We start from the raw sequence: 23,649 nt of genomic DNA on the forward strand, positions 1-23,649 counted from the left end.
GATTTTACTGATAACTCAAAACATGACTGTTAAAGAGGTACTGAAGAGCACAGAAAGTTACCTTCCTTTGAAGAAGTCTTGCAAAAGACCTCAGAAAGGTCATGTTAAATTTAATGTTGTGGAAGAGCGGCATAAATTTCAATGACATGTACAAAAGAGTAGATTAGTTTGCCTTTTGTTGCTGTAAACATATGTTTCATAGTGTAAGGAAGATGATTTCTTGGCATTTTTTTGGTACCTATTCAGGAAGCTAATGCAGCAATTGATGTTATCTTTATGCTCTAATTATTTCATATATGGCTAATTACTGATGGGCCAAAAATAAACCAACTTTCTGTCCTCTACTCTGGCTACCTACATACATTGTCTCACTACCACTCATTATCTTCCCTATCAACATGAAATATGAGTGCTGTCTGTTATGTGAAACTCTGAGCTGTGTTTTCCAGGAAATGAGGAGTTTGGAGTAAATCCCAAAGCAGAATTTCTGCAGTGGCTGCCTGTGCTGCTGAAAAGCCTCAGCAGAGCACCTGAAACAAAACTGTGCACATCCCAGTGTGCACATAAACCAAAAGATAACAAATAAAGCCACCAAAGGAGGCATTAAAATCCAGAGGCTTTTATGTAGAAAGATGGATCAAGTGAAAGATTTACTACTTCAATTCCAACTAATTGATTTCTGTTGCTTAAATTGGAGCAAAATTTCAGTGCTACCATGTATCCAAACACATTTCTTATTAGCTTACAAAGCAGAATACTGTAATTAAATAAATTGAATGTTTCTTGAAGCTCTTCTAAAGAAAAGAGTAATTTGCTTACAATGCCTTGGATAGTCTGTCTAAATTGGCTGGCATCCATCCAGTTTTAAAGCATCTGAGATCTGAAATTATTATGGGAGCAAATATTCCAGATTGTTTATTGAAGTTACTCTGCTCTGGGTGTCATAAGAAAAATGGTAGAGGGAAGTGATGGAGAAATGTTGGTTTGTTTTGGTTTTTTTTTCCTTCTGTAGGACAATAAAATAAACCCTGTAGAACAACAGGGAATGTGGGAAATTGCACATCTTGAAACAGCAAAGGCAATTTACCTTGTAGAAATCTTTCAGTATTTGTACATTTTATATCTAAGTTCCATCAGCCCTTCCTTCCTGATCTTCCTGTATCCCTGCTAGACCAGGCAGGAAAAGATGCCCATCCTTTTAATTGGCTTTTTCACTCAGCTCTCTGGCAGAATAACCAGCTGCCCATGTGAAGCATACAGACAACTGCTACTGAAGATGGGCTATTGTGATTTATCTCCATTGGGAAGTGTATATTAAAATTCTAATTACCTGCAGTTTAACTTAGTAGTACTGCACATATTAAAAAAACACCTGACTCAAAGTTTGGCATAAGTGGAGATATATTGGTAGATCTTGGATGCTCTGGAGCAGAAGCATCTAGAGATTATAGGAATGTTGAAGAAATGAGGAAGAATATTAAGGGTCTTTTAAGTGGGAAGCAAATAAATTATATGCTTAAACATTAGTACATTGTAAAAAGTTGAATTATCTTCGTTACATCATCTTGCCTTTAGTTGCAATATTTAAGTGCATTAAGGTATAAAATTTCATTATGCTTGTAATAATTATCTCCTGAGATGATTTAACCATCTTAGAGCTTTTTAACAGGTATAATGATTAGAAAAACAGAGCAAAACCATGGAACAGTTGCTTACCAGCTGTGAGTACTCTTTCTTTATTCTATTTGTGTAAAATCTTCTTTGATAGTCAGGAATTTTGAATATGTATATAGGTGGTTATGTAAGGGAAATTCAATCTGTCTTGTAGCTGCTGTCAAATAAGATTGCATTTGTAAAATAATCCACTGAAGTAAAATAAAATTTAGGGAGGAAAGTTTTTTTTAATATGTCTTTTCCTCTTATTCTGTGTAGCATTTTAGGGGAAAAAAAGTAAGAGAAAAATTGCATTTCCCCATATTAAAGTTGGTTGGCAAGTAAAATAAATTGGACTATCATGTCTTAAAATAAAATGTAATTGGATTACTTACAGTCTGATATAACCAGATTTGAATAGTGTTCTTCTCCCATTTCCTGCCTTAATATTTCTCTGCGTGTCGTGAAAGTTTTACAAAATTTTGACTGGTAAGACTGCTTTTTACCACTATATCTCTCCAATGCAAAAAGGCCTTTACAAACTTTCATTAATTCTCTGAAAACAGGAATCTGGCTTTTTCATCCTGGTGATAAAGACCAACTTGTATTGCACTGGTGATAAAGTGAGAGCTACAGGCAAAGCACCTGGTCTCAGAATAGATCAGTAATAACAGATTTGAAACACTTCATGAGTGACTCATGCCTTTCTACAATGTAAATGTTTTTATCCTCAGTTCCAGTCTCTGCTCTGTTACTTTGGGTGGCAGCTGGGTAGGTTAGGAGTTGTTTTTCTTAGGAGACCTACTTTCCAAATACTCAGTTCCCAGGTAGAGTTAGCTAAATAATGGTGAGAGAAGTGTACTCAATACCATGAATTAAGAAATGGAAGGGGGATGGGAAAGTTGCTATTATTCTGTTTTTTCTGACCCTAAAGTGTCACGCCAGTTTGGATGTGATTGTTTGTCTAATTCCTTGTTGTCCTGGAGGTGGTGAGTGTTCTGCAGCCAGGGAGGGGTTCAGGATGCTGCTGCTGCAGCAGGGTCTGGGCATCTCTGCTCTGTTCTCTTCCAGCATTTGAACTTCAGTGCTCCTTGCAAGGACCCCAGGGAGTATTTAAGGTTGGTTTTTCCATCAGTTCCTGCAAGGGGCATCCCTTTGGGTTCTAAGGGATCCTAGTGCCCCACTGATCCTGGCAGTACAATGGGCCCAGCACAGTGAGGGGGAGATTTCATCTCTAAAATCAGGAATTTTGTGTCAGTGATTCTCGTTTTCTTTTCGTGTCTTTTCTCATACCTGCTGGCCATGGTCTGTGTTGTGATGCCCTGGAGGGGCTACAGGGCATTTGATTTTCAGTCTTACACCTAGAGAAGATGGTTGATTGTTACATTTCTTCGTGTGTTTTAACTGTAGGAGATGAGTTTTTTTTGTTTTTTGCAACTTTATTGAAATGAAACTTATTATCTCATGACAGCTTTGCAAAAAATGCTTTATAGTGAAACTGTTTTAATGGTTAACACATCAAGTACCTTATACCAGTGTGTAATAAATATTGCTGATTGTTAATTTATTCCCTTATTTTGGATGAAGACAACTGTAATTATAGCCTTAATGTTAAGACTATTTTGTGGTAACAGCAGGTGCAGCAGTCTGTGGAGAAATTGCAGAAAATGTGGATCATTCTTTGTAGCTAAAGTAGGTTTTGTCTTTTTTGATGGGCAACATATTAAAGGGGCAGGTTCCTTCAAAATTCCTGTCTTCTTGTTTTTTAAATGCAGGTGAAAATAAACCAGTGAAGTGTAGATTTAAGGCAATTCTGTCTGTTAAGCAATTTTGTACAGACAGATGTGGTGGTATTTGTTTGAGAAATACTTTAAATAAAATGTGAATTCTGTAAATAGCGGAAGAAGCAGAAGACAAAACATCTTTATGAAAGCACTCAGCCTTTTTCATGCTCTCAATCTACCTTTATTATGTTAATTAAATTCTGTACAGTTCCCAGCAGGGGAATGTGAAAATTATCTTTGCAAATAAATGAATACAGATTATTTACTGCATATCAAGAAAATGCTTGTAGGTCTTTGATCATTGTCCTGGCGCAGAGGTAGATCAGAGCAGTTATTAAAGCTGTAATTTCTGTGGTGGCCCCTTATCCTCCTGGTGCCTGGGGGATGAAGTGGTTGGTGAGTGTGCCAGCCCTTGCCCATTGGGCATTCAAGTGTGTAAAGTGCTTTAGATTACCAGGATGAGCTTAAATGATCCCAACATAACTCAATTTCTAACAACTGCAAGGTACCCTGTCAGGTGTCTTTGTGGGAATAAGGGGAGTGTGTGTTGTTGGGGCTGGTGAGAGGAAATGGAAGTATAATTCACTTGTACTTCTAATTTATTTACTGATAGATACAGACAGCTAGACGTAATGAACTCTTTGTCATGCCTCCTCATCAGAAGTCCCCATAGAGTAGTCAAATTAAAGTGCAACTAATCTGAGAAACAGTTTCTAGGAAAACTACAGAGTGAAGTTTGCTGCTCTTGTTTCTGTGCAGTGTTCTCTGTTTTCACTGTGTGTATGAAGACCATGAGAGTTAAACACTGCATTTTCTGTCTTAATGGGATGGTACCTCACTATTCTCTATGCAAACAGTATATATGGTATCCTGTGTTTTGCTTCAGGATAATGTTTTGAACATCATAAACCAAATCATGGATGAATGCATTCCACATGAACGGGCCAACAGAGACTTCTGTGTGAAGTTTCCAGAGGAAATTCGGCATGACAACCTTGCAGGACAGCTTTGGTTTGGAGCAGAGGTAGGTCTGTCACACTGCTGTTTTTTGGATTAATAGACACTTTTTTTTTATTGTGTAAAGCCATAAGAACTTTTTCAGACTTTTCTGAAAGAGGTACAAAAAAGAATTACAGGGCAAAATAAACAAGAGGACTTGCTCTGGGGGTGCTCAGAGAAATGGGGTTCTTTAACTGTGGTTTTGGCTGGACTAAGAGCATACCAGGTTGTTTTCATAATTGTGTATTGTCAGTAATCTATAGTGAAAAACTATTCTTTTATGGGTTAGCAGCTGAGTGATGTTTTTGAGTTTTTTTCTGATCAGCCATTTTGTGTTTAGAAGATCTTAGAAACAAATAAAAGTGTACTAGGGAGTTTTAACAGGACAAAAGTTCATCTCCAACAAATAGAAGTGCATGCTGTCACTTTATTTTAATGCCTCTGTTATGCTATAATTCATCCTAAATATGCAACCTCAGGCTGTCATTTGTTGTACGTAACTGCCTTGTTTCGTGTGTATGCCATGAACCATACATGGCATACGCATGAAACAAGGCAGTTATGTGAAACAAATGTAGTTTCTCTGTAGAACACTGAAGTCCACTTTTCTTCTCTTACCTGGTTTCTCTCAAAGACTTGCTTCTAGAGCAACCTGTGAGAAAAAGGAATTTTTGTAGTGAATAAGCCTCTGTTATTTTAACCAAAGGAAGCCTGAAGTTTCAAAACAATATACAAGATATTTATTTATTTATTTGTACTGATGTCTTTGGCTAAAAAAAAGTAAATCATTGTGGTATCTTTAGTGATAAACTCTTCACTTTTACTGGCCTGAAGGTGACTTAAGGTGACACCATGAATTTGTTGAGAGTGGGGTTAGTCCTGACATCCCACCACACAACAGCACGTTGTGGTCTTCTTATCGGTGTTGCCTCTCCTGTATTTGAAGCAATCCTTGGCGTCCTCTTAATATCCTTTTTTTTTTTTCTCTACCAGTTTCTCTTTCTTTTTCAAGGGCCTGTTCTCCATGAAGATTTCCCATCTTGCTCAGTCCAATATGCCTCCATATGTTCTGTTTCTGAAACTTGCTTTGACATTTGTTAATTGTAGGCTCCTCTGAGTCAGAGAAGTCTCAGATAGAATTTACAAAATTAATTTGGTATGTCAGTGCTTTGTAATCCTAAGTCTTGTTTTATTCACTGCTGCGTTATATGAGCTAAACCTGATTCCAAATCCAACTTTCACTGTGCAGCCCTCAGGCTGGAGAGACCTGTTGGTTTCAGGGAAAGGAACATATGCAGTGATGATGTAATGCCAGCTCCTACTGCTGTAGGCACTGTCCTCCTGTAAATTCATGGAGCAGGGAAGTTGTGTGAGCTTTATGAGTACACACTTCTGTCCCTGTCAGTACAATCACTGAATTATCAGACTGAGAATCCCTCTCAGCAGGTAACACTTACTTTATCCATACTTCCCACAAACACTGCTTTGGCTGATAAGAAGTAAAAACATGATCTTCTCTGAGTGCCCTCAAATCAATGCATCAGACTGCTGAGAAAGGATCCTTTCTGGGACTGCAGGTCCCTCATACTGTGGCTCCCATCCACAGGATGCCTGGGAGAGGGGGGTGACACAGCTGCAAATGGAGATTTAAAAAAGGGAAAAAAACCCTGATCTTTGAGAATAACCTTGTATTTTCTTAGTTAGCAGAAGTATTTCTATTAATGCAGCAGGTGTAATTTATATTGGGGCTCATTGTCTTCCAAATGTAACCATAAAAGAATAAAGCCAGCAGTTGTGTTTAGTGGCAAGATCTTTAAAAAGTTTTATTAATGTGTTACAGTAAAAATCTACTGTTAATGTCTTTGTCAGCTGGTCAGAGAGAGTCCACGTATAATGCCTGGGGCAAGCAGTCTTAAATAGTTGCTTTCCAGACACTGGAAGGGAAGAATCACTCAGTGACCTGATTTTTGTATAATTTCTGTGGGAAGCAGGATACTGGCCTAACTGGATCCCTGTGTGATAGCCAGTGTGAGCAGTTTTGCTGTAAAAGACATCACAGTTGCAGAATTTGTTCTTTTTATAATGAACAGATTGATTTTACAATAAAATGTCCAAATCAAAGCTCAAATCAAACCAGTCCATGGACTGTAGTTTTGCTGGATTCCCACCTCTTTTATGCAAGGAATCTGTGTGTGCATAGAGGACCTATCCTACTAATCCTGCTATCCTACTAATTGCCTAACCGGTGGGAGAACAACTTTACTTCTGTCAGCACTGTGGTCACCCTAAGACATTCTTGTTCTTCAACCTTTTCCTCTTCTCATGTCTCCCTGGCTGAGCTGCTCCCTAACCTTTTCTGTGAAAGCTTTTGACTCTTGACATACCAGCCTTAAATCTTTCACTTGTTTAATAATTTGCAGCCAACTGGGACTAAGTACTGCCCTTGTTCAAAAGCACATCTTATTAAATAGCACATCTTGTGCTTTGTTTTTGAGTATAGAAGGATTTTTACTGTGTAAAAATTAATGCTTTCTCTCTTCATGTCTTTCATAGTGTTTGGCTGCTGGTTCAATTATTATGAATCGTGAAATTGAGAGTATGGCCATGAGGCCCTTGGCCAAGGACCTGACCCGAAGCCTGGAGGAAGTCAGAAATATCATCCGTGACCAGGCCTTAAGGGATTTGAACCTCTACACAGAAAAAATGAAAGATTCCCTCAAGCATTTTGATGTCCTTTTCGCTGAGTTTGAATTAAGGTAAAAGAGATTAAATAATTGTGTTGTGAGCCATGTCTTAGCCACTGCAGCTGTTTTTTGGCTTGTTGGCTTTTGGAAATTGACTCTTTCACTTTATTTTCTTTGAGTGGAAAAAGGATGTAAATTTTTTATCATAGTATTTGAATTCTTTAGTAATTTGTGTATTGTTAGATTTCTCCTTCCAGTGTAGCAATAATAAAAACTAAATAGCTTTTTAGCAATCAACATTTGTTCTCTCCAACTAAACTATAATCCCCCATTTGCATACTGGCATATGGCATTCGAGGGAGAATTTCCAAGACACAAAAGGAAACCATAAATCTCTTAATGTTTTTTTTGTCAGAGAAAAGGCAACAAATAGATGTTTAAAAAGAAAATAATGATAATGAATATTCTAGAGACAGAGGTTTTGTTCTCTAGTGCTTAGTGGTACAAGCAAGATGTACAGTGAATTTAGGAAGGCAAATTGAATTCTGAGGAGGAATGGAGGAAGTGCTTTTACATGAACCATAATTAACCACAGGAAATCACTGATTTGAAAACTTGTGATTGAAGAATGACTTTGAGGTTTATACCTTAAGTAAAAATAACTGCTTTTTGGGGTGATGCTTTTTTTGCATCAAGGGTCACATTGACCAGTCTGGCACTGTGCTTCAGCTACCTGCCTGTGTGTTAGATGTTTGTGCTGCTGGCCACAGACAAGATAATGGGCAGGGTTATCTGTGGATCTAATATGGCACAGTCACTGCTGCCCTTAGCAGAACATGTTTCTTAGAAATGGGTAGTCCTTTAATATTTGTTGGTAATAACCTATAGACTGTCATGTCCCACATTACTGCTTGCCTTTCCTCAAAGTTGTTATTCTCTTGTGTTCTTCACTCAGGGTAAGCAGGTTTTTTCTGATTAGAAAAGGCATCATTATTCTGGTACATTGCAATCACTGTAATTGAAAATGTTGTCTAAAAACATGTTTTTAAGTGTGGGTTTGAGTGCAGACACCAATAACAATCAGTAACTGGTTCTTGGCAGTGTCTGTGCAGTTTTTGGCCTGTCAATACCACTCTCTATGTACAGCATTTTTCTTCACCATTGTTTTGCAAACAGCTTCTTCCCTTTCTGTGTTACTTGTATTCTACAAATGACCAATTAAGTAACACAGTGACAGAAAACCACTGAACTTCTACCAGTGTTTCTTACCTTGTTGAATTAGTGCTTTTGCTAGTAATTCCACACAGAAATTAGGCCAAATTTTAACTGTCATAAGCTGTGTCATCTGGGTAACTGAATTTTACTCATCTCGTTTCAGGTAAAATTATTATAGATAAATATTTTGTTTAAGTCAGACTTTTTTTATTGAAGAAGTGCAGAGTAAACTATTCTGTCTTTAAGATGGGGCGGTGAAGATCCTTCCAAGGCACTGTGCCACACACTAAAGGGTTCTGATAGCTAAATGCTATCATAATTGCATCATTGTATCATAAATGTGCTATAGAATTATAATATTTCTAAATTACTGCTGACTTCTGCTACCTCAATTCCACTTCAATAAGTAATTTGGCTGTGTTTCTCACAGATTCTTACACAGTAGAGTTTTCATAGTGAGTGCTGTTGAAATAAATACAAATTGGTGCAGGAAATCATCTCAGGTTTCTAAGATGATTCCTCCTAGGTTTGGTTTGTTGTTAAAGCACGTGAAACAGTGGTACATTATTTTGTAATTTTTGTAGTTACGTGTCAGCCATGGTACCTGTGAAGTCTCCAAAAGAATACTATGTACAGCAAGAGGTTATTGTACTGTTCTGTGAAACTGTGGAGAGGTAAGTTAAGGATTAGATCTTAATTTTTGTTTGCTTTGTCTGAGTTTTTATTGCAGTGCATTAACTCTTAATATTGAAGAATTGTCCTAAAACACCAGGTATTTTGCTTTTCTAGTAAGTATCCAAATTCAAAGGTATTAAGCATGCTTGGCAGGCACAAACCTGTAGTTTTTTGTTTTCTACATTAAAAAATACAAAACAAAACACGAGAGTTAATCCAACAATAACTGTATTGTTGGTATGCCTAGTTACGGAAGTGTACATGAAGACTCAGCATTTAAATAAGCTTAGTCTGTTCAAGGCATCAAGACTTAATGATATTTCATGCAAGAATACATGGAAAGATGGTTCAAATAATCTGTGAACCTCCACTGAGGTTCATTAAGAACTCATAAAAGCTCTTGAAAATCTCAAAGGACTGGTCTTTGGCTCTATATATATGAAGGGACAATGATGAAAGAAATCAATTCAGCAATCCATGAGTTCTTCTAGAAGTATGAAGTGCCAAGAAAAGTGTGCATTTGTAATATACTGTGTTGAACAGCTCTTTTTCTTCTCCCTTGTGACAGATTAACTAGCCTGCAGATGGGCAGTAGAGGGGAGCAGCATGTGAAATACTCAACCTAAGCAAGGTTTTGAGCAGTGCAGCACTGTTCTTAAAAGAAAATTAGTGAATTATGTTCTGTGTAGAATTATTAGATACCAGTTGACTGTAAGAGGCCCTTAGGAAAAGTCTTGGTTTCACTGTCATGTCAGGAGAACTTGGGAAGCAGGACCCTGGGCCTGGTGTCATCAACCCTTTCATCAAGGAATGGAGGAGTGCAGAGCACACTGCCACAGTCTGTGTGTGGCACCAAGATCAGAGGGTTTGAGGCAGTTTGGGGACAGAATTAGAACTCAGAAAGGGTCACAAGTAGGAGGAATTATCTTCCATCAGTCAGGGAGTTCCACACATGCACACACTCACCTGTGGCATACACGTGTCAGCAGAGGCCACAAATATGAGGAGAGGTCTGGAGCATCTCTCTTAGGAGGAGAGGCTGGGGGAGCTGGGCCTGTTAGAGAGCAAGACTGAGAGGATCTGATCCATGCACACAAATATCTCAAAGGTGTGTGTAAGAGGATGGTGCCAGGCTTTCTTCCATGGTGCCTGGGGACAGCACAAGGAGTAGCAGCCATAAATTACAACAAGACAAGTTCACACCAGCATGGGGAAGAATTTCTCCAGTTTGAAGTGGCAGAACAGTTGCCCATGGAGGTTGTGGAGTCTCCCTCTCTGGGGACATTCCAAACACAAAGGATGTGTTTGTGTCACCTGGACTGGCTGATTTCCAGAGGTCCATTCCAACCCTGACAATTCTGGGATTCTACATTTGCCCAGTAAGAGGGCAAAAAACCTAGAAGATGGTTTCTTACTTGTAGCTTTTGGGAATCTGTCTGGGCTGTAGGAAGGAACAGGGGGTGAGGATGGGCCACACACCAGTGTGTCCATCCACTCTGGGCACCAGCCAGGGTTTGCTTTTTGTGGTTGTGTCCCATCCACCCCCAGCAGTACTGGCTGGACAATTCTGACAGGGAATAAGAACAAGTTATTTCCATTCTTTGGGGGACCAAAAGCAGGATTCATGTGCAGTTTTCATTGCAATCTTAAACACTGATGGAACAAGTCAGAGAAGGAATTTGAAGATGTTATGAAACATATGGTAAAATCTGAAAATTGTGAAGAAACCTGGGAAATACAGCAAAGTAAAAAATCCAAGCAAAATGGGGTTTAGTTTAAAAGGGGCTTAAGACATTTGAGAAGTTATTTGAGGACAATGAAGTCTCCCCCAAATATTAAATCCTTAGACTTCAGTAAGTTATAGTGTAGAACGGTGCTGTTCTTGGGTGGTTTTTAGGTTTTTTGTTAGTTAAGGGGGAGACTGACCTTGATAATTAGAGCAGTTTGTATTTGAAAATGAAACCAAGTACTTCTGCTATTACTTTAAAAATGTTTCTTTTATTTGAAAAATTGTCAGCACCAGTGATTTTTAGTATCAAGCTGAAGCTTGGCATGAAATAGTAAATAGAGAAAATTTCATAAAAGTGAATTGTGTTTTGAATGATTGTAAAAGCTTTAAATGCTTAAAGGGATTTTTTTCTTGCATTTATGGTTGTATTATACTATATTTTTCTTTAAAGCAGAGACTTAAGCAATCTGTTATATATATATATATTGGTTTAGATTGTATTAAACTAGTGCATGAGTTAAATAGTATCAGTTTGGTTTGGCTTATAACAAAATTTTCGAACTTTTCCTTAGTGAAATGTGTTCTTCATGACTTTGATGTCTTACTAAATAACTTTATTCTTCTGCTTAGAGCCTTAAGGCTTGGATACCTCACTCAAGATATGATAGATGACTATGAACCAGCTTTAATGTTTACAATTCCAAGATTAGCCATTGTATGGTAAGTAATTTTTAACTACTCTCTGCTCTGCCTCATTTAAAGGTTTATTGAAGATTTGAAGAGCTGTGTTTAGAATTTTGATGGTCTGTCTTTCACACCTGATTTTGCTTTAACTTTCAAAAAAAATTAAAGAGGAGGATTGTTTTGTTCTAAATCATTGCCAGTTTAATGTAGAATAGCAAGACAAAAAAAAAAAGGTGGTAGATCTCTAAATAGAGCAGGCAGGAACAATTGATCAGGCATCCACCAGCCAAATTTAAAAATTAGGAACATCAGTCTTTGCAATGTCATGTTGTCAGAAATATTTTTGAAAGCACATATTTTGTGACACTCAAAAATAGGATGACTTAAGGATACAAGTCTTGAAAACTACAAATTTTCAATTAAATTTATGGTTTTTTTCTCAATGACTCTAGGTTCAGAAGGAATTATCATGGCAAACTGTATTGTAACTGTTGAGTTAGGTGTATTTCTCTTGAAGGGAAGTGTTAACATTTGTAACTTTTGTGTTGATTTGTGCCCTGTATTGACCACTCAACTAAACTGACAGTGGTTTTGCTTCATGCAGTTTTTGCAATATTGAACAAATCAGATGCATTTTTCCTAATGAGTCTTCATGGTTTACTAAGGCAGCAGTTTCTCTGGAGTAAAGCCAGCATATTTTTAATATTTTACCATTGTGAATGTTTTACAGTTAGCTAATATAAGTAGGATAATGGAGGGAAATAAAAACCCTCAAATCCTGAGTGTAATACACTTCTCCTCAGGAAATCCCTGTGGCCTGTTGTTCCTGTTAAATGGTATATTGTCTCTAACTGTCATTCTAAAAATAATAACAGTAATAATCTGATTATTGGAAGACAACAGGAATGTGAGAACTCAGGTTGAAGCTGCTGGAAGACACAGTGAAGGAGAACACACCAACACTAACTGGAAAACCAGGGCTCTCTGGCAAATAGATCATGTCTATCCCAAATTACAAAGAAGGATAGAGAAGAGGAGAAAAAGTTTAAGTGCTCCTAATTATCCAGTGATAAGAAACTAGATGACTGTCATGAAGTATCACAGAGCTCTTTCAAATGTTACACATGTACAGAAGCCATTTCATAATATTTTTTTCTGTAGTGCTCTAGCCCCCTTTTTTTTTTTTTTAATTTTTTCCAAGAGTTAAATTCTGTGGCAAGCAACCTGCCTGAAAGCCAAAGGAACAGTGACTTGCATCAGGTAGAAGTTTGAGGAGAGTAGCCTTGAGCTTTCACAGGGCAAAGCAGTAACATTTGCTTATGCAGAACATAAGACATGAGTCAGCAATAACTGCTTCACTTCATGGCAGCCTGCTTGTTGAAGCTTGGCAAGCATAGAGAAAAAGATAAAATTATGTGTCCCTGGCAACAAGATAATTTGTCTTAAGCCACAAAAAAAAGTAACTTGGAAAGAAAGCAACTTTTTCTGTCTGTCCTCTTCCCTGCTCCTGCCCTCAAATCCCTAACCCTCTGGTCTTTTTTTTAAATACTTCAGAGGAATTCCTGTAGCTGGTGATATCAGCTTTGCTGCTGTGTTTGAGAGAGTTTTGGTGGTCACACAAGTGCTTGCTAGGGAGTGGCTGGGGACCAAAAGACTTTGACTTGTGTTACTCTGGGTGATTTGGGTGCTGGATAGCTCCCTGGAGCAATATGGAGTTTAAGTGTAAGGAAAGTAACATGCCTTTGAAATGTCGTGGGTAACAGAGCACTGACACCATGGACAGGAAGGGGAAAATGGCTTTGGAGAAAGAAAACTGATGAAATCTCAGCTGTGAGAATGGGTTGCCTTTGGGAAACATACATTGTTTTTGCAGTGGGCAGAGGATGAAATAGTTTTAAGCAGAGTGGTGCCTTTGGGAATCCTCTCAGACCCACTCTGGTGTGGCACAGCAGATCTGAAGGTGAATTTTGCTTAATCCTTGGTACACAAACAGGTTTGGGCAGTGGTGGTTTGGTCAGGAGGAGCTGTTGAGATACCTACAGTGAAGTACCTGGAGGCTCTCAGGATTGTGAATTTACCTCTTTCCAGGGAAATTTGTACAAGTGCTGAATTGATTTAAAAGCATGGTTTCTTCAAAATATGTTTTATGTGATTAAGAAAATCTGTTTCCTTTTTTTACCATATGTCAATACAATGTTATCTTTATCTTGGAGGTAGAAAACTAGGAGCCTCAGGAGTCAGCTACCTTACCTTGAAATTATAGGCTGAAAAGGAAAAGCCATCTGCAGTATCTCAAATCAGTGGCCCTCCCCCAATGTACTTGATAATAGGTTTCCTTTGTGGGGTTTTCTTTGTGTTTTTGTTGTTGTTGTTTTTTTTAATTCAGCTGCAGCAATGAAATAAATGTGTGTTCTTCCCTTTATGCTTCCATTGCTTTTTCTGCCATGTTTAAGAAAGGGGAACAGAGTGGAGAGGATCTTTTTCCTGTTACTTTAAATAGCATCTAATTCTAGCTGTGGGTGAATAAGACAAAAATAAGATAACGAGATGTAGTTAAATGTTGTTCTAATGTTTATGTACAGTTGCATTTCTGACTATTCAGTGGTTGCTCTGTGTAATAAAATTTTCATTTGTGTGTGTTCATGCATGTGTTTGAATTACAGTGGCCTTGTTGTCTACTCCGAGGGACCATTAAACTTGGACCATAAACCAGAAGATATGTCTGAGCTCTTCAGACCTTTTCACACTTTGCTAAGAAAAATAAGGCAAGTAATAAATGACAGTTGTAATTGCTTCTCTTCTGAAGTGAAAATCAGAGTCCTGAAAACTCATAAATGCCTTAAAAAGTGTTTCTGTTTGCTGTGTTAACCATAAACAGCATTTTCCTCTCATCAGCCTGATATACCCATGAAATAACTAAATGTAGGTTTTCATTTCATGGTAGTTTTCTGAACTTTTAATCTCTGTGATAGTTTCTTTTTTTTTTTTTAGTATCATTTTATAGCATTTCACATTTTTCTTCTGGTTAGATGGTGCCTGAAGTACTAAAATTAGAGTTTATTTTTGGGAGATTCTGTTTCTAATTAGCATCCATGTTTCTGCTTAACTAGGCTTATTACATTTTCTTGTTATGCTATGATGCAATACCCAGATAATTCTTAACCTAATAGAAATGACTATCAGTTTTTCATATTGTAAATTTGTTTTTTACAGGATGAATCACTTTATACTTCTTTCCATAATGCTTCAGTGTGGGTTACCATTGGAGATGTGGGCTTTGGCTCAAGTATAAAGAACATTAAAATCTTGCTTCCTTTAGCTGAGGTTTTTGGAAGACTGATCTGTTACTTTGGAGAAATTGAGCTATATCTTTAAAGGATCTTTATGTTCACTCTTCCGGTATTTTATCTGGGTGTTAAAAAATTTTCTTAATCCATAAGCCCTGTTATTTTCTTAAAATTCAGATTTATAGAGCAACTGCAACTTTTGTTCCTAGAAATAATTTGAAAGGTTGGGGTTTTTTCCCTGTGTCCAATTTTCAGCAGTTTATTGCCTTCCCTGGATGTCATAGTGACAGTCTGATACCAGAATAGCTTTCACATAGTTTATATCCAGATTGATCTCCTCTCATCCCTTAGAGGGGAGGCATCTCCTGAGGGAATGTGAGCTCTGTCAGGGGTGGTTCAGAGGGGAGCTATTTCTGAAGTTAGCCTTTATAAATATCTAGACCACATCCTTGTGTGTCCCTTGAAAGCTTCCTAGTATTTTTGTCTACAAGTCTTATTTTTAGGTACATTAGTGATATTCATATTGAAATCTAAGAATTAAAATTGACAAATGAATATGTTTGGTTTGTTGGGTTTTTTTGAGTAATTATGGTAGTTTAAAACACTGGGTTAAGAATAACAACATGAACTGAGGGGCAAAACTTCAAGTTAGAAGGAGGAAAAAGCTTTATTGGTACTGAAGCTTAAAAAGTCCATGAAGTTTACATTAAAATACCTTATTCCCAATATGTGGCTATTGCAGTTATTTTCCCCAGCATTCCACTTGCTGTCTAAAGCCAAAAAGATACTTAAAAGCTAATATTATTTTCATAATCTGTATTTTCTGCTTTATTTTCCTCATATTCCACAATGTGGAAAATGAAAATCAGTGAAGTCAGTGTATTGCTCAGCCCATTTAATTTTCATTTAATTTTCATTTTTTACTGTGAATGTAGCTCTGGGGTTTTAAAACAAACTTGTAAAATCCTTGTTTGGTCAATAACTGCCATTTTCAATGCAAACTTTAAAAAATAGGAATCTTTCATATTCAATTTTGCAAAGTTCTGATATGCTTTAAGACTTGTATTTATTCTGTAAAGGGAAGGGAACAATAAAAAATGTGACTTCAGTTGTCTGGGAGACAAAGTTGGCAAAGTGTTCTTACTGAGATAACATCTATCAGAGCAAAAATTCAAGCAAGAAGTAATATGAAATTCCAGGTCTGGCAGTCTCTGAATTGAAGGAACTCTAATACTGGCAAGAACTGAGCTCAGAAAGATCCTTTAGTAATAATCTTGAATGGAAAATACATTGAATGAAAATAACTATGAGATGCAAATAAGTGTGCTGTTCATACAGAGTAATTGAATTAATTTTAAAAGTCCCTCAGCTGTGTAGGGGTTTTTTTTCTTATCATTTTTTTTTAACTCATCAGGCTGCAATCCATACTCTGTGAGAAGGTTCTTAGAAACCTATGAAGAAGATGGAATGATATTTGATACCAGTACTTCTGCTCCCCAACAAAGGAAGTGTGTTTTTCCCTGGACTCTTTCTGCAGTCTCCAGCACCAATAGTTAAGGCATGAAAACAGATTCAGAAGTTCGCTGTTAAAAACAGCTGCATTTTGTATTCCAGTTCTGTGCCTGTTGTAAGAATATAAAACATCTTACTGCAGAATGTGATTACATCCCAGTGAATTTCTCTGTAAATTTCTGTAACTTTTTAGCCAACTAAGTATTTTAGCTCATGGAGTAACATCATAGAGTTGATTGTTTTGTAGGATTACAGGTAATTAATTTTAAAACTGTATTATCCTAAAATATCCGTAAGGCAAAGATAAGTACTGTATTTAATTATGTTTATCCACATAATTAAATCAGAGCTAGTAGAGAAGATAAATATCTATTAGGTATGAAAATTTTTGGTGTCCTACTGGTGGCTGACAACTTTGAAAACAATAGAGATTGTTGAGACTCTGAGAAAAAGCAGTAAAGGTTCTTGCTGAGTTTTTGGAAAGGTTGAGCAGCAAATTATGGCTTTGAATGTTTTAATTAATAAGCCAGGTGCTTCTGTTGACTTTTATTTTGTATGTAAAATATTAGCATTACATCTACCAAAGCATAATTATATAGTGGTGCTATCCCTGTGCCTTTGAAACAAAGGTGTTTGAACCATTTCTGCCAAACTGCTGCAATCTGCTTAGGAAATACCCAGATCACATCACCTGCTCCGTGCACAGCTGTGTCACTGAGGGCCTGTCACACTGAACATTCTTGTGATAAAACACTGCCTATACTACATATGCCTTTGAGGCTGCTGTACAGGGATTTTCCAAAGTCAGCAAACTTGGGATTTTGCAGCACTCCTTTATCCTGCCCTGTCTCAGAGCTCTTTGCTTTCCTGGTGCTTGTTTCTAGACCACTCCAAGTGATGGCAGGGTGGGTCCCCATGGATTTTGGTGGTGCAGAATCAAGGAGGTGCACATCAAGTGGTGCAGAATCCAGGAATCATGCCATTTTAAATACACTGAAACCTTTCTGTATCATTGACTAGAAATTAAATGTAGTATGCATACTCTCTGTGTTTTAAAGAATTGGGTGGGGCAGTGTAGATTTGTTTTCTTTAATTAAGTGTGCACAGTGTTGGGAGAAAACTGGATTAGTTTTTCCTAGGTGGCTGTGTTCAGAACTTTGAATTGATTCAAACCTGTGGCAGTGAAGGAGTGTCAGTGCAGTTTGTCACATATCTCAGTGTTGGTTTCTCAGCGTGGGTGTGTCAGACACATCTGTGGGCTTTGGTGAGCAGGGCACAGCAGGAGTGGGGGGATGTGTGTGGCATCTGTGTACCTGCAGCAGGCTCCTACAGTGGCAGCTCCTTTGGGGCAGCTGGTTGTGCTCTCTTTGGAGCATGAACTGAAGCACAGGCTGGCAATGGCAATTAAGCTGTTCTCTGACAACAAGGCAGTTTAAAATTCTGGTCAGAATAGGAGGAAGTTAATGGACGAGGCTTGAGGAATGTGCACGTTTGTGTCCCTGACCTCTGTTAAGCTGGACTTGTCTTTAAAGACATCTGGCCTCATGTCTTTGAAGTTTTTTTGTCATTTCTGTACCCTGGGTATTGGCAGTAGAAATGAAATATGTTCATTGGTTCTGCAGTTGGCAGAGCAAATCTCTGCTGCTGCTTGTAACAGGCAGAGCACATCTGAAGAACTTGCTTTGTTTTCCTGATAGTAGCTGTAACCACTGAAAGAAGAATGTTCCTCCTGTTTTTAAAGCTAGATTTCCTTTCTGGGATGCAATGCCAAAAAGAGTAAAAAAGCAGGTGAAACCTCAACATGCACTTCTTAAAATTCAGTGTTTTCTGTAGCCTCTCTGAGAAGAAAGTGCAACTGCTGCTCCTCAGGGTGGATTGCAGAAGCTGACTTTACCTGTGCCTTCTGAATAATGTAAGCAGAGGAAGAAATCCTTTTTGTCCGTATGAGCACAATGAGTTAAAGCTTCTTCAGCAGAAAGGAAATGAACCACTGAAGCAGCTACAGTTTAATTAAAGCTTAAAGTTTACTGATGATGCCTGATGTTCAGCTTTTAGTGATGAAATGTCACATTTCTGTCCATGTATTGGTTAACATTAATTTTCAGTATCTTCATAGTCATTTTACAACATGACAGATTGGCAGTGAGTCCTGTATAATCTTATGAACAGTGTCTCTAAAAGGTACCTGTTGTTCAAACATTTGTCATCCTTAAAAATAACTGGTGAATCTGGAGAACTTTTAACCAGGGAAGTGAAGGTAATTACTTGAACCTCTTTTAGAATAAGCTGCATTTGTTAATAGCAAAATTTCCTGTGTTTGGATTAGGAAAATGAGCATATTCCCTTTGAATTTAAAGCAGGATTATTTTTCTGCTGAACTTACAGGGCTGGTAGACTACCATGTGTAATTCAGCTGGTTATGTTCTTCCAAGGCTGCATGGATCTGGCTCACCTGAAAAGACATGAGGATTGTCAGCTGATTCCGCCGGTGGTGGTTGTTGTTGTTTAACCAGGCTTTATTTACTATCCTCAAAACTGCATACTCTTGGATTTTGGGGTGTTGTTATTGGCAGAAATAGAATTTATTACTCAAGTCCATGGAGCTAGCTAGTATAAAGTAAATATGTGTTTCCAAGCCTGAATTTACAGTGAATGTGTGAAACCTGTGTTGGATAGGTCTGAGCAGCCAGGCTTTCTGAGCCTTTGGAAAGGAAGCATAGTAGCTCTGGACACAGAGACATTCCATAATCCTGGGTGCTGCCATGTCGTGTTCTGTACTGAATAAAACCCCAGAATAGATGCTGCATGCCCAAAGAGTCAATCTTAGGTTTTCCTGGGCCCAGTGGATCATTCTCAATTATGCTGATGGGCTTGGATGGAAAGCAAATTCCTTTGCATGTTGCTGGTGCTGCCTCTGTTTGTGGAAATTGCTCATTTCCTTGTTTTGGTAACTTGTGTGTGACTGTGGTGTATGGAGAAGGGTAGCTGATGTTTAAGCACTTTTCTGTTGCTCAGTTGCTGACACACAATTTTCAGTTTGTGCAAGAAAAGCTCCCTGTGGATTGTGGAGCACAGGGATGCTGCCTTGGTTCAGAGATTCCTGGCTGCTGGCAGCCACAAGGATGCACTCACAGGGATCCCTGTGGGTCTGTCCTGTGCTTTTGCTCTTCCTTAGGACCCATGAGGTGCCAGGATTCTCTACTTGATGGACCCTGGCCCAACCCAGAAATTTCCTATGTCTTTATGCATTTGAATATGTGAGGGACCAGCTTAAACCCTTCACTGTTACATCTCTGTGCTTACTCTTGTTTGTTTTTAAAAATATCACATTACTTTATGTTTACAAAATTCTACATCAGTGTTTCTTCACTAACACAATGGAAATTCATAATGCAAAGCCTCATGGCAGCAATAATATTCTTCTATGTTTTTTTCCATCCTATTGGTATAATTATTTCCAAAATAACTGATGAAAATTCTACTTTTTTTATGTTGGCCTTAAAACTTAAGCCATTCTCAGTTTGTTTTTGAGGCGATGTTCAAGTGCTTAATCTCTTACAGACACTGGTTAAATACAAGATCTGAGTAATATTAAGGTGGTATCAGTACCTACTGTGTAGACAAAAGTTATGTATAGGTATTTAAAATGTTCTAGTATGTTAAATAGCAATACTGCTTTATAGCTTATTAGGCAGGTGGGTCTAACAAAGGTTGCCCTTTTTCCTTTCTTACTTTTTTATGACTAAAAAAAATGGTCAAACCTTAGATTTGAAGATGCAGATAGAATGATTCTAGGAAATTCTGACTTCTCAGTTACAGAGCGTGAAGAGGGGGGATGCAATACTGCAATTGTTCTTACAGGTGGTACTACTGGAAACTTAGAACTTTTTTCAAGGTCATATTACTCATATAAAGCAAGATTTTTTTAAAGAAATAAAATGTTAATTGTGTGGAATGTACATAGTCACAATTTTTTTCTGACTTGAGAATGTTTGTCTTAACTGTTAGCTTTTTAAACTGTAGGTAGCCGGTATACAGGTCAGATACTAGTCATGTAATGTACATTTTGAGCTATTTGAAAAATTGGTAGTACTTGCAAAAATATTTGATCTTTGAGTTAGAAAGTTAAGAATGTAAACCATTTACTGGAAATCAAGGTGTGAGATGTATTGAATGGTGGTTTTTGGCCTCTTTTTTATACCAAAGTTACTTTTTTAAGGGAATTCTTTTAATATGTGCTTATTATTATTATTACTACTACTAACAGCTGTATGTTACCTGCTTACAAATTATTCCTAAACACATGAGGAATAATGGACTCCTAACCTCTGTTGAACAGGTTTTGCTTTTCCCATCTATTCTCTTATGCTAAAATACACTTACTGATCTTTGGAAATAGTAGCAGCAGTTCTTGACAGAGGATATTTGTATATGTGACTTCTTATTGAGAAGGATAATGTAAATCAAATTCAGGCCTAAAATTACATGCTGCTGTGTCTGCAGATTTGTTTTTGAGTTATCAAGCACTTAATAACACTTTGTTTTCAGGTGCCCATAGTCCCAAACTGCAGTACTGAGGACACTTGGTAACACTGGAGATTCTGCATGTCTATAGAAAACACAGTTTGCTGAATTGCTCAGTGTTTGCTTCCAGCCCTGCCTTGTCCTTAACATCATGCAGGAGCTTTATTTAGTCCTTAATGACCTGGTGTTGTGGTTTAACCCTGGATGACAGCTCAGCCTCATGCAGCCAACTTGCTCACCCTCCAGTGGGTCTGGAGGAGAGAAGCAGAAGAGTAGAAGAGAGAAAAGTCATGGGTTGAGATAAAGACAGTTTAATGGATAAAACAAAAGCCCCAGACAAGCAAAGCAGAGCAAGGAATAAACTCAGCACTTTCCCAGGCTGAATTCAGCCATGCCCAGGACAGCCGGGCTCCATCACACGTAAGGGTGCCTTGGGAGGACAAATGCCACCACTCCAAACAACCCCCCTTCCTCCTCCTTCCCCAGCTTTATATCCTGACCTGATGCCATCTATGTGGTGTGGAATATCCTTGGGTTATGTGGGGCCAGCTGCCCCAGCTGTGTCCCCTCCAGCTCCTTGTGCACCCCCAGCCCCTCGCTGCTGGGGTGGCGTGAGGAGGAAAGGCCTTGGCTGTGTGTGAGCCCTGGGCAGCAACAGCACAAACACCCCTGGGTTATCAGCACTGCTTCCAGCACAAATCCAAAACACAGCCCCATAGTAGCCACTGCGAAGAAAATTAAGTTTATGCCAGACAAAGCTAGAAGATTGAGTTCAATGTTTGAGGCAGGAGAGAGCCAACTTCCAATCCCAGTTTCAGTGATCTGGCTTCCAGATACCAGTGGTGCATAAGCAATATTACTGTTTTATTGAATTCTTTTATCTGACAGTGTAATGCTGTGAAACTTCTGCAGTACACTTTTGCAGAATAATTTTCTGAATCAACTTGAGGGATGGAAAATTGGTTTGCTAATCAAAGTCAAATTTGTGAATTAAAAAAGTAAAATGATGAAATAAATCTAATTGTGGGTGACATTTTCACTATAAATGATGGGGAGGGGAAAATTTCCATTTTTGTGTGTGTTTTGGTTTATTTTGAGGCTTCACTGCAAGCATGTATATAATTTTATGCCCTCTATTTGCATGAGTAATCTCAAATTCAGGCATCAGTAGTCACATGCTCTGGATATGAATGCCAAATGCACTGAATAACACAGTCAAAAGTATTCTGTGCCCTCAAGTTCTGGATTTCTGCACTAACAGTAAAAGCTTTTTTAAAATCTGTGACATCAATGCCTCATGATTGTAAATGACAAGTGATGTGTGTATTTGTCCTTTTTCAGGGATCTCCTTCAGACGCTGACCGAGGATGAGCTGCACACACTGGAACGTAACCTGTGCATCTCCCAAGATGTGGATTTTCCTGTCAGAGCAGATCCTGAGGTACCCTCTGTCATTGCGCCAGGCATAACTGCAGCTTTGCCTCCTAAGGAACTTACAGCAAAAGCTGAGAACACCGAGGCTGAGCTGGCTTGTTCCATGCAGTATGATGAGCAGGAGCTGGAGCAGCTGAACAGGATGGTGCACAGAGTCGGCGATGAAATGTCTTCTCTGCTTTCCCCCCCGAGCATCTGTCAGTCTCCAGCTCACAGAGCTGGCCTAAGAAACAGTTCTAGTGCTGAAGCTTCACCAACAAGACACCATCTTGACAACTTAACTGATGAAGAGGACAGAGTGTTTTTTATGGATGACCTAGATGGAGCAGGAGAAGCCCTGGCAGGGTTGGATTCAGTAAGTGATACTTTTGCTTGGGTGAATAACCCTTGCCACGATTCAAAGCAGAACCTGCAATACAGAGATGCTTTGCTTTATGAGAATGGCCATCAGACCGAGGAACCTTTGCTTTTAAAAGATGCTGAAAGTGACTTAAGCAATAATAACAATGTTGAAGATGGAAAACAGATGCCTGGCATTTCAGTTCCAAACTCATGCAGCTGTCTGGAAGGGGCAGACTCACAGTTATACCTCAATGGCTGGGATGCGTACGCTGACGATGCGGAAACGGCAGAAGTGATCGCACACAGGACAGGGGGAATGAAAATATCTGCTACTGTAATATTCAATCCTAAATCTCCTTCTAGCTCAGAATCCCCAGTAACAACCCCAGAAGCAGCTATTAGCTGTATTCCTGGATCTGCTAATCCATTAGCAAATGAGGAGGAGGATGAGTCCCATAAACTTAGTATAGCTGCCACAAACTGTCTGATTAATTCCTGTGTGTGTTGTGGCAGCTGTGAAGACAGCAGGGAGGACGGTGTTGAAGGTTTAAAGACTAAACATTCTGCAGGAGGTGTTGTAAATGCTTCATACACATTAGTAAAGTCTAAGGAAATGGACCATGTAGATAACTTGGACAGTTCAGTCCCTGAGCAGGAAACATTAAAACCTGAAACTTCTGCTTTGTTAGCAGAAAGAGACTTTGGCAGTGAAGAGCAAAAACTGCCAACCTCCTCTAAGTGCCTGGCACATTCCTCAGGTTCACAGGTAGAAGTAGAAAGTGACTCCCAAGGAGAAGCAGAGAGCATCTCAAGTCAGCAGAAGAAGTGGGAGAAGAGGAAACAACCGTGTGATAAAAAAATGGACTACAATGAAGATGCCAGTAGTGAAAGGACAGCAAAGGAAGATGTAAAGTCAAGATCTAGTTCAAGGTAAGAGTAACTTGATGTCTTGGTAGTAATTTGCATGTACATAAATTCCTGTACCCTTCTACTGCAGTGATTGGTGTATCGTTAATGTTGATTTTAAGGACAATAGTGTTGCAGGATTAAGGAATTTATCCATAAATATTTTTTCATGCAGGTAGCTTTTTATTGGACCTCAGCTTTACTGCAAAAGATTTGGAGAT

General features: G+C 38.5%; 1 protein-coding gene across 5 annotated transcripts in view; it reads left to right on the forward strand.

The window, feature by feature from the left end:
• The window catches only part of ZFYVE28 (zinc finger FYVE-type containing 28), a 145,880-nt gene that overhangs the window by 80,250 nt on the left and 41,981 nt on the right, over positions 1 to 23,649 (forward strand). For 4 of the 5 annotated variants that reach the window (XM_026792600.2, XM_005485708.4, XM_026792599.2 and 1 more), the window contains exons 3-8: positions 4,324 to 4,461; positions 6,990 to 7,192; positions 8,920 to 9,009; positions 11,370 to 11,459; positions 14,087 to 14,188; positions 22,088 to 23,452. In XM_026792600.2, coding sequence (XP_026648401.1) covers positions 4,324 to 4,461; positions 6,990 to 7,192; positions 8,920 to 9,009; positions 11,370 to 11,459; positions 14,087 to 14,188; positions 22,088 to 23,452 — 1,988 coding nt within the window. Of the gene's footprint in view, positions 1 to 4,323; positions 4,462 to 6,989; positions 7,193 to 8,919; positions 9,010 to 11,369; positions 11,460 to 14,086; positions 14,189 to 20,770; positions 20,809 to 22,087; positions 23,453 to 23,649 lie in introns of those variants that run through there. The other variant, XM_074541657.1, reaches the window with a different exon arrangement.

Source organism: Zonotrichia albicollis, chromosome 5, assembly GCF_047830755.1.
Source record: "Zonotrichia albicollis isolate bZonAlb1 chromosome 5, bZonAlb1.hap1, whole genome shotgun sequence".
In the NCBI taxonomy this organism is placed as follows: domain Eukaryota; kingdom Metazoa; phylum Chordata; class Aves; order Passeriformes; family Passerellidae; genus Zonotrichia; species Zonotrichia albicollis.